The 16,591-nt window shown below is 38.1% G+C and overlaps 3 protein-coding genes across 3 annotated transcripts in view; 2 read left to right on the top strand and 1 right to left on the bottom strand.

The window, feature by feature from the left end:
• The window catches only part of LOC139965484 (uncharacterized), a 50,491-nt gene extending 49,352 nt beyond the window's left edge, over nucleotides 1-1,139 (top strand). The window contains exon 5 of the transcript XR_011792261.1: nucleotides 31-1,139. The gene's annotated coding sequence lies outside the window, so the exon portion shown is untranslated. The remainder of the gene's footprint in view (nucleotides 1-30) is intronic.
• Nucleotides 1-16,591, top strand: part of LOC139965474 (uncharacterized) — a 172,637-nt gene that overhangs the window by 22,996 nt on the left and 133,050 nt on the right. The gene's annotated exons all lie outside the window — the stretch shown is intronic.
• On the bottom strand, nucleotides 2,714-8,753 carry LOC139965487 (malonyl-CoA-acyl carrier protein transacylase, mitochondrial-like). The gene is made up of 4 exons (XM_071967902.1): nucleotides 8,252-8,753; nucleotides 6,058-6,145; nucleotides 4,930-5,147; nucleotides 2,714-4,055 (listed from the first exon to the last, which is right to left on the bottom strand). The coding sequence occupies exons 1-4, from the start codon at nucleotides 8,444-8,446 to the stop codon at nucleotides 3,666-3,668; spliced, it is 891 nt and encodes a 296-aa protein (XP_071824003.1). The 5' UTR covers nucleotides 8,447-8,753; the 3' UTR covers nucleotides 2,714-3,665.

Raw genomic sequence — 16,591 nt, 5'->3', positions numbered from 1 at the left:
ATGGGAAAGGGTAGGTGGGTGGGCAAAGAGGTCCTTTAATCTGTCGTTAGCAGTTACAACGAGATATCTTCTTGGTCACAACTAATTATTGCTGGGCAAGTCGTTACAGGTAATCAAGATTCTCCCTCGCTGCCCTATACTTTTCATGAATTTCAAAACCCATGAAACATAAATACTGTTTTTTATTTTATTTCATGATGTACAGGACGTGGTCTTGTGCTGTGGATATGTGTGTTTTGGGGATATGTGGGGTGTGGGAGAAGGGGGGTGGGTAGACATGGGTGGAGGTTGGAGAAAATTAGTGATCAAATTAATCCATTAACAGCAGCAAACTTTATAGACTAATTCAAAAAGGGTAGTACTTAAATAACTTGTGAAATGGAAATTCATAGTAACAGGGTCATATTAGATCATGTAATTGACTTCAGAAAGATAAAAAAAAAATTAAACAGAATAATTGGAAGAGCTTGAGTAGGAGAAACTCATAATTATATTGTTATATTGTTGAGGAAAAAAATGTATTTTGTTTGTTACTATTTGATATAAGTAAGATCAACCAGAAGTATAGAAGATTTGGGGGGGGGGGGTAGGCATTCAGGAGCATCTTATTGCATTAGGACTCATGTGATTATTCTCAAGTGATCAAATTTAAAAAACAGTATAAGGAATTGAGGCAATGCCATGGCATTCATAGAGAGAATTTGGGATGGCAAAGATTAAAATATAGTAGTTGCTAAAACCTATGACATAAAATGCAGTATAACATTTAATTTTTGTTCTTTATATTATTATGAAAACATAAAAAGAGAAAATACCAGTTGTAACTGTGAAGTAAAAACTAAAAAAAAAGTCAGTTTTATTTGGTTTTGCCTGACAGCATTAGACTGTATATAATGACAGAACAAAAAAATGACTAAAAAATACAAAAATTCCCACCGGACATTAGGAATTGTTACATCTTAAGTGAGTTACCCCTTTTGGTATCTTTTTGTTTATAATTGACTGTAACCATTATTGTCTCCATTTTTAGATATTAATAGTGAATTCAATTAAAACCTTTGAGGTATTTTGGATATTCATGAAGCACAATGATCAGAAATGCATCCAATTATAGGTTTTATGGTTGGGGGGGGGGGGGGGGGGACACACTAAAAACAAGTGTGTAACATTTTCTTATAATACAGATTTTTTTTTTTTTTTCACATTATTATTTTCATTATCATATCTTTGGATGACTTTAAGAAGGACAGTGTACATTCAAATTGGTATCATTGACACAGTTTACCCTTTGTCGCTCCTTACTGTCACTGCCATGGAATTTAGCACTAAAAATTTAACGTTAATACGAAAATTAATTATATAAAATAAATTAAAAAATTCACAAACTATTCCAGTATGTTTAGGGAACTGGGAAATAAAAAGAACAGAATATTATTTGAGTTAACAGAGAGAAAGAATGTAGAAAATGTAGTGACATAAAAAATTACAAAAGAAGCCAAACAATGTATTTTTTAATTTCAGTTAATGGGAATAACAGCCACCTTTTGTTAAGATACGAGAAAGTTTATACAAGATCAATTGACATGTGTTAAACAAACGGATGCCACTCTTCAAAAACATGTTATGTGAGTGTGCAGTATGGTAAGGGACGATAATGATTGTGTGCACTGCCCAGTGTATAAACTATTCAAGAATATTGTTTGGTCTTGTTGTGGCTGTGCTAAACCTTGTGCAGTGATCACATTGCCATTGCTAGTAGCACAGTGTATCAACATTTTTAATCTGTTGAAATCCTAATCAAAGAATACAGATTCATGATATGTTGAGAGATGATTAGTTAATTTTCAGATGGGAATCTTTATCAACACAGCTTACAAGTTATGTTTTACTTTGTTACGCAACTTCCTTCATTTTGGTAAATCAATGCTCTATAAAGATTCACATTATTCACTGTATAATTACCAGCATGTACTACAATGTAGTAAAATAAAATAATTATTCTCATGTTACCATGGCAATGCAAATGGCAAACCATGGGAAAGGCTTGGTAATAGCATTTTCTTTAAAGTAACCAAAGATATGGACATCAATTTTGTTTTCATTTTGTTATAATGGTGACCTATGTTGAGAACCTCTTATTACAAGTTGTTGGGGAAGGATTGAGGTTCGTATAAAGTTAACACGTTTACTGTGAAAATGTGAGAAAGTATTTGACACCTGGCTGTGATGTCATCCAATTTAATGAAATATTTTTAATTTGACTGTTTCATGTGATGTTTCTACTGAATCAGATGTCACAAATGAATCATGGAAGTAAAGAAACTGTAGATAGTTTTATGTGAGAGTTTGAAAAATTTGTGATTATCAGAAATTCCATTCTCCAAATTGGACATCTTGACAAGATATACTGTTATATATTTATCCAATAAAGGGATATGTGATGTAAGCTTGCAATATGTGTAAAGAAAGCTCAGTTTGATTGATATAGGGGGGGGGGGGGATAGTTGGGAAGGATAGCTGGGGTGAAGGAAATCTGGGGGAGGATGGGGGTACATGTTTGAGTAATTGTGAGGGAGTAGGTTGGGAGGGAGGGAGGGTTAATGATGTGCTGCAAGATAATATGGAACAACCAAGAAATGTGATAACCATTTCTTTTCAATAAACAGTGGCACTTGTTGTATCCTCTTGTGAGAAAGTCAGTGTCAGTGTCGAGGTGGAGCGTAGGCAAATGGGAACAGCAAGGCTGTTTGAGACTTTTTAATTTTTTTTAAATCTTATGCATCAGTTCTCTAGTGTAAAGGACAATTTTTTTACTCTCAGGAAAAATGCATTACAGGAAAAAGGCAAAAAAAAAAGGATTACAAAAAAAAGAAAAATATTGTAGAAACAAAAATAAAAATAAACAAAAAAGCAGTATATTATATCATCTATTGTGTTATTTGATCTTGTTTTCTATTGTCCAGATTTGGACTCCAATTTTGTTACTTTTTTTCAGAAAGATATCAATGATAGAACCTGGGCACAAAAAAATGAAATCGAAGTTGATCCAACTCGCATCTCTGTCCACGTACATTGTAACCACGGTAACCATGTGATCATGACTATTTGTAACGTGAAGAAGAATCAGTAGTCTCTTGGAAAGTAAACATTACTGTGGAAGGGAGGAACAGTGTGTGGGGTGGGGTTACAGGGAGGATTACAGACCTAAGTCAAAAGTCAAATTAAGGTCATGCTAAGGAGCATCATATATTTTCAGCTCTTATTTGTAGCACTCCCTTGTATGCATCAGCCATATTATTCACTGGTAAGGAGTTTACAAGGAAGAATTTTTATTCTAAAAGATATCAATGTCCAGAAAAACCAGTCTTCCCTATGTGAAATAAAGACATATATGTATCTTCTTTTACCAATTTTAGGCTAGCAAATCAGCTCTGCCACCAACTTGCCCCCCCCCCCTCCCAAGGCACATTTTAAATAGTAGGCAAATCCACCCTTCACACAGCCTATGATATCTTTATCCCACAGCGCAGTGTCGTCAGCTTCTGATCTGGTGTCAAATTATTCTGTTACTTTATATTTCTCAGTGTTAGTGAAAGTTGACAAAATGTCACTCTTATCAACGTCACTCTTATCAAGTAATTTCTACCTAAATCGTAGGATTATTCTCAAACTTTGCAGTAGCTGTCAAACGCTTTTCTGTTTATCCGTTTTAAGATTGTTCCGAGTTGCTTTCCTGGACCGACTTCGAATGTGTGAGGAAAGGGCACTCCTTTAGCCCTCTCATATATATGGTGCATGGTTTGTTCCCACTTCACTGGTAGAGTTAGTTGTTTCTTCAGTGAACTTTTGATGTGTTTTGGATTCTGGTACATTTTACCGTCAATGTTTGAATAAACCTGAATTAATGGTTCTTCTAATGTCACTTCCTCCAGAGCTTTACCAAACTTTTCCTCTGCTGGTTCCATGAATGACGTATGAAACGCTCCGCTCACAGGTAGACGACGAGTTAGTTTAAGAGAAAAGTCTTTCGCTCTCTCTTGAATAAAGTCCAAGGCCTTTAAACAAGAAAAGAAGAGCCAAGATAATGGAATTCAAATATATGAAATAATTCGTTCTAAACATTTGTTTTAAAATAATTATACATCGATTCTATACACGAACAAAATGGAAATATTAGCTTCAGATAAATGTGAGGATATATAATAAGGCCAGTTTAAAACCAAATGAGTTACAGTAGTCGGTCCAGACTGCAGCTGATATTACTACAATTACCTTACAATGGACACTCCTAAGAAGTTACAGTACCCTATACACTGTTCGCATATAGATCAATATGTTATTCAGTGCAACACCAAGACACATTGAAGTCATTTCTGGAAGAAATTGATGAATTATCTAGTAAGATTCACTAGATTGAATGATTCAATTCTAGGAGATCAGTAGAGAACTGGTTTCACACCAGCTAGAGTTGGTTCTGAAGCAGTAAAATGGATAGTCCAGAGAAAAGTTATTTTTTTGACTAATCATATCTGGTCATGTTTGCATTCATTGCCAAAAACACATTTAAAGTTGATGTTCTGTAAACAGAATGGGAACATGAAGTAAACAGGTGTGTTGTTTTAAGTGCACACTGATGAATTTGGTTTACATCTTTGTTTTTCTTTCTTCACTCAATTTTCTTATCAAAATGGGAATCATTAACAACAGGATATATGGATATATATATGGATATATGGATAACTCACATCCTATAAAGTTAGTTTGATTCCAAAAGCATTCATGAAATTGTCAAGAATTGTGAACAAAAAACAATCACAATTTGTTCATCACATCAACATCATAAATTGTTCAATACTTATGTAAATTCTCTCTCTGAATACAAATTGTTGCCAAATGCAATTTATGCAAACTATTTCAAACATGTTTAACCTCAACATTGCCAGCTAGTACCCTGGCATCTGGATACAAGTAGTTAGCTACAGAGCACATGGTGCCCTCTATCCCATGGTTTTGGCAGTATGTGGCCGCCTCCTTGCAGATGTAATTGTATCGTGCCTGGTCTCTGCCGACAACAGAGAGCATTCCCGTCTTTACCATTTCTGATGCTCTTTGCATCGCTTCTGCCCGAACTTGAATGAGAAAGACAGCTGTGGATGGAAATGTAATAAATTGAAATCAAAGTTTCATTTTTCCCTTGGTGGTCCTTGGTTCTCAAGGAATATCTCTGTAATTAGCCCAGTTTTTTATAGCGACAGTCCAGAAACTATATCTATGGCCCAACCCAACAGTGGGTTGCCAAGAAATTTCCTGTGCGTAATGGGCTTTTTTCCTGACAGCCGAAAGTATGTCTACCTCCCGGAGCTTGCTGTCCGACATTGATGAATAATATTTTGTAATGTTCATCAAATCGTTAATACAAGCTAGCATTCATACATATCCTGAGTGTCGATTCTGAGAGTGCAGTGATCTGATGGGTCATGGCTCAGTCCTTGACTCCTCATGGAAGATCCTGGGTCGTGGGCCTAATACAGTTGTAGATTTCAGATTGCTGTTAGATATTAGTTGGTTATGGTTAATAATAAAAAAGTACTTAGGACAGTACTAAAGGAGAGGACATATGATGAAAGGGCCTACAAAGCTATCAGATGCCAAACACATCATGACTTTTCTTTTTTAATGTCTAAACAATCGAGCAGTCATTTAATAGTATGAAGTTAATCCACTTTTTACTTTAAAGTCATCGTGCTGGCAATTTTTTTTGCGACTGTGAACTCCACTGACCTAAGCTGATCTATGACCTCAACATTAAAGAAAAGGATTCATGTACACACCCAATTGAATCAAAGTATGAGGTTCATTCAACTTTGATTGTGGAGTTAATACTGTATCTTTTATAAGCTAGTCCAAAAAACAATAAGAGTCTTGTACACACCAATGTGCATATACATATGTATAATGTCAATCCTACTTTTACAAGATTGGGGCAAATTTTAGTCAAAATACAGTTTTTAATAATGTCCACACCTCTAGACCTGTGAACTGAAAGTTACCACTCACCATCTTCAAATGACAAGGCACCAGCAAATACCAGAGCAGCAAACTCTCCCACGCTAAACCCAGCAGCTGCTACACAATTCTCAATGGCCTGTATTTAGAAAAGAGAGAAAGTCATTTGTTGTCTGGTAATTAACTAAGTGTATCATAAACATCATAAACTTGGTAATAACGGACAGCTTATGAGACACTTACAAAACACTTCATTTGATCTACCTGAATTACTAGGTGCACTAAACTCCTACGTAATTTTCGACACAGACAAGAAAGTTATCCTAAATGTAGTGTAAGTTACATTGCACAGCACAGAATATTATTCAATATTGTTAGGAATCTCTGGAAATTTAAACATCCATAGGTGTATCTAGATGTCCTTGCCAATTTCAAGATAGACTTGATTATTAGATCACGTAAAATACTGTTTACCTGTCACATACACTATTAGACATAAATGTGATGCGAAAGGTGTGCTCCATAAGTCAAACCAAACCCTTTTGTATTGAGTCTGTTGATCAAATAATCTATTAACGTTTCTGCATAGTGTACGTAAATGACATTTTGCACAGTACTGTGAAAGAATGCAGAACAGTGTTTTGGGAAATGAAGAAAATACAGTAAATCCTGATTTGATTCATTTCTTGATTAGAAGAGTTTTATATTTAATAGCTGTCCTCGTCCTACAAAAGAGGAAAGGGAGAGGAAAGAGGAAAGGAAGAGGTCCCGGGGTGGGTGTGAGAGAAGAGCAAGGGATGGAAATGTACAGTACAAGTCTACAGCATGAGGTGTAAATGGCATGTGAGGTTAAAATATGCCTTTTGTACACAGTTTTGTCCACTTTTCGGAATTCTGCATTCCCAATTTTATCAATAGTCACACTCAAAATTTGACAGAGCAATGATTCAGATGTTAGGAGATTTCTATTAATGATATCAGAATCAAAACATTGGTCCATAGTGTACCAATACTGTGTGACTAACATAGTGAAAACTACTTACAAGTCCTATGGTTTATAACAATTAGGGTACCCCTAGTGGTATTACAGATAAATCAAAACCAAAGGGTCAATAGAACTTTTCAAACACATCTCTGAACATTGTCTGTGACTGTTCCCAAGATTTTGGAGGTCAATTCCACAAAATGTTAAGACTACTTTTCACGTAGCATAATCTTTAGAAATAAGAAGATATACTGTAAGTAGATTGAGGATACAAAACGTGACTGGTGGTTTGACTGAGACACCAATTCATTGTACAGATACACAGCAAAGTTGATACCAACACAAAAGTCTCAGGTCAACGCAAGTTATAAGTTTCTCAGTCACAGGTCAATTCATGTGACAAGTCACACTCTATCTGAGCTGATTAAGTCTATTACAGTGAGAATGCTAACGTGAAGCATATTCTAGTTTGTGTTGACATATATTGTTCACTGACGATGTTGTTATAATGACGTCACACATGGCTCATGTTTTGGTGGTTATGTGGGCTATGTATCAAAGCTAATAGAAGCGTGTACAGATGTGGGGATGGAAGACAGCCAAACCGGTTCAAACTGGTTGAGTGCTCATTTGCATGTGCCCATCTGCATATCGGGTTGGCAGTCACCTTGAATCAAGAGTTGGGGTGAGAGGTCAGAGCTAGTTTAGACCAATCAGGTCCAAGTGCAAAGCGTGTGCCCTGTGCTTGACGTTGTAAGTTGTTATTTTGGAGTCAGGGGTTTAAGTTTGTCTCCCAAAGCCACAGACTTATCAGGGAGTACAGTTTGTCTTCCAAAGGGTACAGACGTACAACAGAGGGCTCCGTAAGTTATATTTATACTCAGCATTTATGCTAGTGTATTTAAACCCTCCAAAGTTACTGTTGTATTAATCGTTGAGTTTATATATACTGTACCAAGAGTTAATAAAGAGGAATTTATAATCAAATATCCGCTTTTGTAAACTATTTAGAAAGACTTTCATGTTTACGCTTGGTTAACATTACTAGTGTAAGGCCCGGCTTAGCCTACCATTACCAACTTATACCTAGAACTATCAAAAATATGCCTTACACTCATTCCAATTTTGCTTCCCTCTCCAGGTCAATCAAAAAGTAACAAAGAATGTGCAGTACAAGCAGTACAGTAAACGGGGGACTATCACTGCAGTATATGACTAAAACCTTATGCTAAACAATATTAATAGGCACTTACTACAGACCTTTGGATTTTCTTCTCTTAGCTTCTCAACCGCAGCCAATGATGTCAAGAAGACAGCAGATTGGCAGAAAATAGTCTGATCCAGGTCTTCTTTGGGTCCATTGGTACAAAGTCGTTTCAAATCATACTGTAATATCTCTGAGGCAACTTCAAACATATCCTGCACATTAGGGTACTTCAAGAACCCCTCACACATACCAACATATTGGCTCCCCTGTCCTGGAGAGAGAAGGACCGAAGTAAGAGAGGGATCGATTTTCTCACGTCTCGGTTTCTCCGTAGTCAATTCTGCGATACTCGCTTTAGACAATCCATCAACTCCAAGATTTCTTTCTCAAGTTGCAATGCTGATTTATCTGTCTCCTCCATCAGAGCAAGTAGTTTTGTTCTACTCTTTTTCTGTCCTCTATACAAGAAGTAGATTTCACCAGACTTTATACCAAGTCTGTATCTCTCTAGCTTTAGGTGACAGTTCCTGCATACAGGTAGAGCCATTGTCACAACTCAGCAGTAGGAATAACATTTCTTTGTACGGACTGTGTCGATAGCGGCTAGCAATTCCTACAAATATAAATTGAAATAAAAATAGAATAAAACTGACATTAATTAGAAAACTGCTTATCCACTAGAGAGCCCATTATTTTAGGTGGGGGGATGTAGTACCTAATATCCCCCCCCCCCAATATTTGGAGGCATAGTTTTTTGTGTGGCTATTAATAGAAGACGAGAGATAATAATCGCCGCCCCTGATTACAGTGTTAAAGCTGACCATAGGTCCAGGTACCGTGCCCACATTAGAAGTGTACTTGCAAGTTTCCCTGGATTTTGAACAGAAATAAATATCTAATATACTTATTAGCCCTAGGTATGTACAGTATGATTCCAATTTATCACTAAAAAAATTTAGGGCCTAGACCCAGTACGTATCAGTTGCCAACGTTGTTTTATGTTTGTGTCCAAAATAAATAACCAAGGAATGTTGCCAAGATATTCTTTCTAGAACATTCCTAATGTGCTTTGTCATTAAAACAAAGGGCAATATGCTACATCATAATTGTACCCACCATGCAACCTATGCTCTACCTGAAGTAAATAAATGTAATTATTTTCGTACAACGTTAGTTAGTTTCCCTAATACCATTATTATTACCACTACTAGGACCTAACTTAGGCCTACTTCTCTTGGACTTCAGCCAGTGGTAACACGCCGCATGTGTGGCCTATGTAGACTGGCACGAAAGTTTGTTACTGTAGGTTGGCGACATTGAAAATGTCGCAAACGGACTCATTCTTCCGTTGTCCTTAGTGTCCCGTTGTCCTTAGTGTCCGCACTTCATTTTTCTTGAATAACCCGGCTTTATTTAAGCACCGAATACCGACCACCAATGTAATAAATGCGCTGTTATACGAAGTGATCATGAGTAACTGGTTTGAAGTTGGATGCTTATTCCCCGTTCCTCGTTCGATATTCGCGAATGAGTAACTGAGCTACATATTCAGTTACGTATTCGACAATGGTATCGACGTAACACCTCTGGCAAGACGAAAGCTTTCTTACAAGATGTTCAACATTTGGTCGTGGAAAGAGCTTTATCTATGGCCCGTGGGTCATATGAACTCTAGTGACTATGTAAAAGGGTACCATAGTGCATCTTGCCCGGTCCAAATAGTTTGACCAACTTAAATGACTAGTACTTCATCAGTTTTTAAATTAATGCAAAAAAAAATACTTTAGGCCCTAATCAAGACTAGCACGCCTTGGACCACCTTACCAATGGGTCATATGAAATCTTAACACATTGTAGAAGTGTACCATAATGCGTCTTGCCCGGTCCAAAGAGTATTTGACCAGTTAAAATGACGAACAAATCATTACTTCTTGAATGAGTAAAATGGGACAACGAAAAAGCTTTGGGCCCTAATCAAAACCAGCACGCCTTGGATCACCAAACCGGTAGTTAAAATGAACTCTGCGGACATTGTAGAACAGTACCAGTAATGCGTCTTGCCCGGTCCAAAGAGTGCCTGACAAATTAAAATGACCTTAAAATGACCATGAAATCATTACTTCTTGAATGAGTTAAAATGTCACAATGAAAAAGCTTTGGGCCCTAATCCATGCAGCACGCCTTGGATCACCAAACCGTTGGTTAACTCTAAGGACTTTGTGCAATAGTGTCGTAATCCGTATTGCCCGGTCCAAAGAGTGCTTGACCAATTTAAACGACCATTAAATCATTACTTCTGTAGTGAGTGTAACAATGCAAAATTAAAAAGCCTTAGGCTCTAATCCATGCAGCACGCCTTGGAACCGTCACGTCAAGTCCAAGATATTTTCCATTTTCAAGTATATGATTTCTAAATCTCCGTCAACAGGGGGAGACACCTGCAAGCCGTTCTGCGCTCTTTGTCGTTTGGTCTTTCTTTAGATTGTTGCCGTGCGATGAGCAGTCTCCGTCTTCCTTAGCACTTAAATATCATTTCATTAGATTAACTTCTCCTGCCGTGCGATGGGCAGGCTCGAAGGCCATATAAAGTCCGCCTCCTAAGATTTAATTATTGTCACCCTAAAGCTCCGTCACCGTACAACTCATTCAGTTACACTTAGTTCTATTGCCGTGCGATGGGCAGGGCTCGAAAGTGCGCGCCATAGAAAAACAGCGTCTTCAGGGATAAGTCTTGTCAAGGTAAAGCTCCGTCACCGTAAAACTCATTCAGTTACAATTAGTTCTATTGCCGTGCGATGGGCAGGCTCGAAAGCCATCTCGTGAGATTACAATCAGGTACCCTGGAATGACTAGTCTCGATATTAGCTGGAACCAAACAATTTCATCAGTTTAACTTGTATTGCCGTGCGATGAGCAGGCTCGAAAGTACGCACCGTATACATTTGATTTGGACAGGTTATATTTTATTACCTTGCGATGAAGCAGGTTAGGTCTCAGTTCTACTGCACACCTCATGTCTTCTTACTGCAAAAACACGTAATTGTTGTTGGAGTAATGGTCAGCGCTTGCTACCCCGGTTATTATAACTGATTGCCTTTGGAAGAACCCTCTGAAATAGGCTGTGTGTTTTGTTGTTGTTTTATTGCGGCGATGACCCATTTTTCCTATGCGTGGATATGTACCTTACCGTGTTTGTTTAGGTTCGTGGTGAATAAGAAAACAGAACAAATCGGGCAGAAATATAACACTAACCAACTGAAAATTTGTTAGCCTATTACAAACGGTGGGTTTACATGAAGAATAGCAAAAATTTTGGCGGAGATTCCCACAATGTCTTGAAAGTGTAAACAATTTCGTACATCAGCGTCCTACTCCACTGGGGTAACGTTACCATTGGTCAATATAATTGAGACGTGTCGTGGGCCGTGTATCGTAGGCACGAATTCGCTTCTTCTTATATGCGATAGTTGCACATGTTCTTATACAAGCTAGCGATAACATGCCCAAGATTTATGGCCGTACACGGATCCTCGCCTTGCCAGGAATTAATGACACAGAAAAGCACACGAAAAGAGGGAGACTTTGTTGATTTCTTCTCACCGAAATGTTATTCCATTTAACTGGGACTATTAATACTTTTGTTATCTAGATTTGGATTCTCCCACACCAACGTTCCTCCTGGGAAGTACGCGTTTGGACATTTACGTAACGTCTGTTTACGAGAAGATCATTTGTAGCCTCCATACAATTCTCAGCTGGTACCTTTAATCATTTTAGTTTGACTGTCTATAGTGTATCATTCACAAATTCAAGCTGACTTAGTGAACATGGGGTGTTTTCCGGCGAGATTTAAGCCCGTTCCCCCAGCTGGTAAGTTGACTTTACAACACAGCTTTCTTTTCTTTCAATAACTTTCCAATATTTTGAAATTCCATCACTGTATATGTTAAGAGAACGTTTAATGTACTATCATGTTAAAGATATATGATTATTATACTTATAGGCCTTTACACTTTAGAAGCTTATCCAGTCCTATCACTTAGCCAGTAGCCTCGCGATTTGTTAATTATAAGATATCTTACGGTACAATATTAAATATTAAAAGTTAAAGAAATATTAGAAGTAATGTTCACATCACGACCTAAGCTCTGAGGCCGGTGTCACGTGGTCGACACTCAATTGATGTAAATTCACAATTCTCAGTCCCAGTCCTCCTTCGTTTCACAACTTTGAATTAAAGAAAACTTTTCATGATGGAACGTTTTATTTTTGTTTTAAGAAAGAAAGGAAGGGAAAGGAGGGACTAAATAGGTGATACGAGCCATAACTATAACTTTGAAGAGACGTACAAAATTATGATATTTCTGATATGATAGACATGGAAGCTTTGACTCAAATTTATGTCCTTATGTTATATCTCTCTGTCTGTCATAAGAAATAAAACCCTCCGTCATAGGCGTAGGAGCCTCATTTGATTGGGGGGGGGGGGGGGCTGTAACGACTTGCCCGAAAATATAACCAAAATTTTTCGCGCGCTCCGCGCGCGCTCCACATGTTAATGTGCCTATCATATAGGCATTTTTCGCTTATTACATCACATGTCAATAACATACAATCGTTTTCCGTGTTTTAACCCTTCCAATTATTGGGGAAGTCGTTACAACAATAATGATAATAATATAACCATTGAGATACACATTGCAAGTTCTTCTTCTCTCAGAAGGTGTCAGTGGCGGAGCTATAGGGGTATTGGTCAGGGGGGAGAGAATGCTCTGTAGGGGCGCTTTCGACACTATCTAAGCGGAGCGCCACCACAGGTTGGCGCGGAGCGTACAGAAAATTTTTGAGTAGAGATACTCCCTAGATTGCCGGGAATGACCCTTTCGGGGCCTTTCTAATTTGCAGATAAACGAAGAATAAATAGGTGTCATCGCTATTTGTCAGAAAGTTGTACCAACAAAATGTGACAAATGTCAATAGGTATTTCAGAGCGCAATAAAAAAGTCAATAATCGCGAATAAGTAGAGAGTGGTAAAAAGCTGAAAAGGGCGCCAGTAGTCCATTTGAGTCCGTCAGGGGGGCATCCGCCCACTCTGACTGTATGCACGCTCGGCCACTGGTAGGTGCCCGAAAAATTCTCAGCATATTGTCCGAATTCCCCCCCCCCCCCAAAAAAAAAAATTGAAAAACACATTGCAAATTGTTTTCTTTCAGTAGGTGCTCGAAAAATTATCAGCATATTGCCAGAATTTTCACAAAAAATTTGAATAACACATTGCAAATTATTATTCTTTCAGTAGATGCCCGAAAAATTCTCAGCATATTGCCGAAGTTCCCCCCCCCCCCCCCAAAAAAAATGAAAAACACACTGCAAATTATTTTCTCTCAGTGGGTGCTCGAAAAATTCTCAGCATTTTGCCCGAATTTTCACCAAAAAATATGGTTGGGGGCTGCAGCCCAGCCAGCCCCCCCCCCCGCCTCCTACGCCTGTGCCCTCCGTCATACAATAAATCGTAGGCTGGTGTACAATTCCCTGCACCAGACAATGACACCAATGGGGATGAGATTCCCATAAAGTGTTTCAAATTTTTTTCTTCCTTAATTGAGATGATCTAATTTTAATATGGTGAGATAATTCACTGCCTTTGGATCGATAAATTGGCCACCTCTACTCACCTTCAGTACTGGCGTTAGAACGTTTGGTACTGATTGTGTACCCCCGTCCCCAATCTCAATTCCTACACAGAGAAATACATTTCTTTGTTAAAACTTCACTTTTGATGTTGCTGAAATTTGTCCTTAATTAAGCCATCTCGATTTTTGCCCACAATCCCTGATCCATTTGCCCGGTTTTACCCCTTCACATTCCTTAAACTCCGCGACTATCACATTAAAGCCCTAGTTTTTTAAAAAAAAGGTGGCACGAAAACCAAACTACCGAACGATTGATCCGCTCTCAGCCCCATTCCCCTTGCATCGGGACTGTGACTATGTGATCATCGAGAAGCCCTATACTTTTTAAGAAAAAGTCGCCCAGGAAAGAACCTGGGCACGAAAACCAAACTACTGAACGACTGATCCGCTTCTAACCCCCAGTCCCCTTGCATCGGTACTGTGACTGTGTGATCATCGTCAGGTGTGCATTACCATTCCCCTCAAAAGGGAACAGATACTACACATGATCTTAGACAGAAGGCCGAGAAGCCCTACTACTATATATTTCAAACTTATTTAACACATCGTTGTACGACTCAATTGACGTCAAAACTAATATAAATTGTGAATAGCTTCAGTATCGTGCTGATCACGATAATGGCTTAAATCCCCTAATTGGTAGAGTTTGATGACAAATTGACAATATTTAATCAAAAAGCGCATGCACAAGGTTACAAAACAGACGTTAATAATCTAGAAATGAAAATACTTTGAGAAATTGTGACAAAAAATAAATTCAAATGAAGTTTTTGTGAGAACAGCGAATTATTTGTACTGGTTACGTTACAGGTCGATAAAGAAATGAATATTCATTTTCTCGAAAAATGTATAAGATATTGTTAAGCGTTATCCATGCTCTATGTTGCTGTACTGTGTTGCGAACCAACTTTTTTAATTTTAGAATTACGTTACGTAAAGAGGCGAACTGGGTGATTGGTCAATGTTCAGTGTACCCTCTGCGCTTGCGCGAATCCCATGGAGCTCCAAATTGTGTATGGCTGCATGTTTTTACCTCCATGGGCTGACAAAGCCGAAAAAGAAGGATAAGGTTACCCCACACACTGAAGTACGAGTATAAACAAAGGTGGTGGGAAAGTATGTGTTTGAGAAAGGTTAAATCAAAAACTGTACGAAGACAAGAATTCACTACTTTATGTACTCGTTTTTGAGTAGTCGAATTTTCAAAACAAATATGTAAATGTAGAGTAAAGCAGTTCACGCTTGAGAAATCGTTTGAGACATACAGCAAAAAAATTGGTATATATAGTTTCGAAATTTAAAGGGAAAAATTCTAGTTTCAATTATTTACAATTTCTTACGTTCTACGTAAAATTCGTATGGAGAGGCTCGTAAAACCGCGCCCATTTCTGCCCACCTCTCCCAGTATTTGTTAGCTTATCACACCACGCTATTTATTATAATTTGGAAAGATATTCTTCAAATATTTCAAGGTATAAGGTATTCTGTAACACAAAGAGAGCATGGCAATATATGGGGAAGAGGACCCAAACATTCCTGTCATTGAAAGTTGGCATAGACTTTGGATTTTCAAAATTCTTTTTGAATTCAGATTTAACTTCGTTCTCAGTGTTTATTCGATAATGTTGCTAGGTTTGCTACAATGCAGCTTGATGCAGCCCCTGTCCCCCCCCCCCACATCCCTTCGGACCTGCCCATTGTGGGATCTAGAGATACGTTCCACATAAATTGAATTCTCCTCTTCAGATATATTTTGTGCTTTAAACGAGATACGAAGATAAAATGAAAGACGTCAAATTCAAAATTTACCGGGGGCTTCGCCGCCTGTAACCTCACCATGCACGAACCAGCCCAAGCTTTCAAACCTAATGAGCTGAAAGCCAGTGGTGGGGCCGTTGCACAGAATAATTTCATATTTGTAGATGTCGAAAAGTGCATGCGATATTTTCAAATTACGACGCTCGTTTTTTCTCCAAATTCGACTTCCACCTCAAAATATTGATGGTTTATGTCAAGCAATTGGTGTTTATACCCTTAAAAACTGCGTTTTACGTGGAATCCACCAATTTCAATGTTTAATCATTATGGCATCAGAGGAAAATGCTTATAGAGTTTCTCATGGACAGATCCCACCTGCTTTCGACAATTTACTTGTTCACAACCATGACATTCACAATTATCACACACGACACATACTAATTGTACGCCCTAATCGCATTCACACCAATGTAGGAAACTGTAGCCTTCGTCCAGCTCGTATAGAAGCATCACATGGAATTCACTGCTGCTTAATATCAGGTCACAACCTTCCCGAAATTCGTTTAAATACAAATTTTACTTCAACTCATACTGAGATTGATGTTCCTCTTTCTCTCTTTTCTTTTTCTTCCTTTTCTCCATTTTGTCTTAGTTATTTTCATAATTCGTTTCTTTATGTTAGTTATTTGTGTACTCTATGTACAGCAGGCAGGGACGTAGCTAAGGCCTGATGATTGGGGGGGTGTAGTGGCTGAAATTCCAACTGGATGGGTTTTGGAGCCAGAAAATTCCGACTGCTGCCTTGTACCCCCCCCCCCCCCGCACTAATCGTCAACGATACGGTCAGTGTCAGTCAGACACCCTATCTCTCGCTACTGCACTTATGTTCCGAACTTTTTTCGATACATTTGTACCTTATGGGGCAAAGTTTTTGCTTATGT

Source organism: Apostichopus japonicus, chromosome 3, assembly GCF_037975245.1.
Source record: "Apostichopus japonicus isolate 1M-3 chromosome 3, ASM3797524v1, whole genome shotgun sequence".
In the NCBI taxonomy this organism is placed as follows: domain Eukaryota; kingdom Metazoa; phylum Echinodermata; class Holothuroidea; order Aspidochirotida; family Stichopodidae; genus Apostichopus; species Apostichopus japonicus.
Note: the sequence above shows the minus strand (reverse complement) of the source record. Positions and strands in the feature narration are given on the sequence as shown.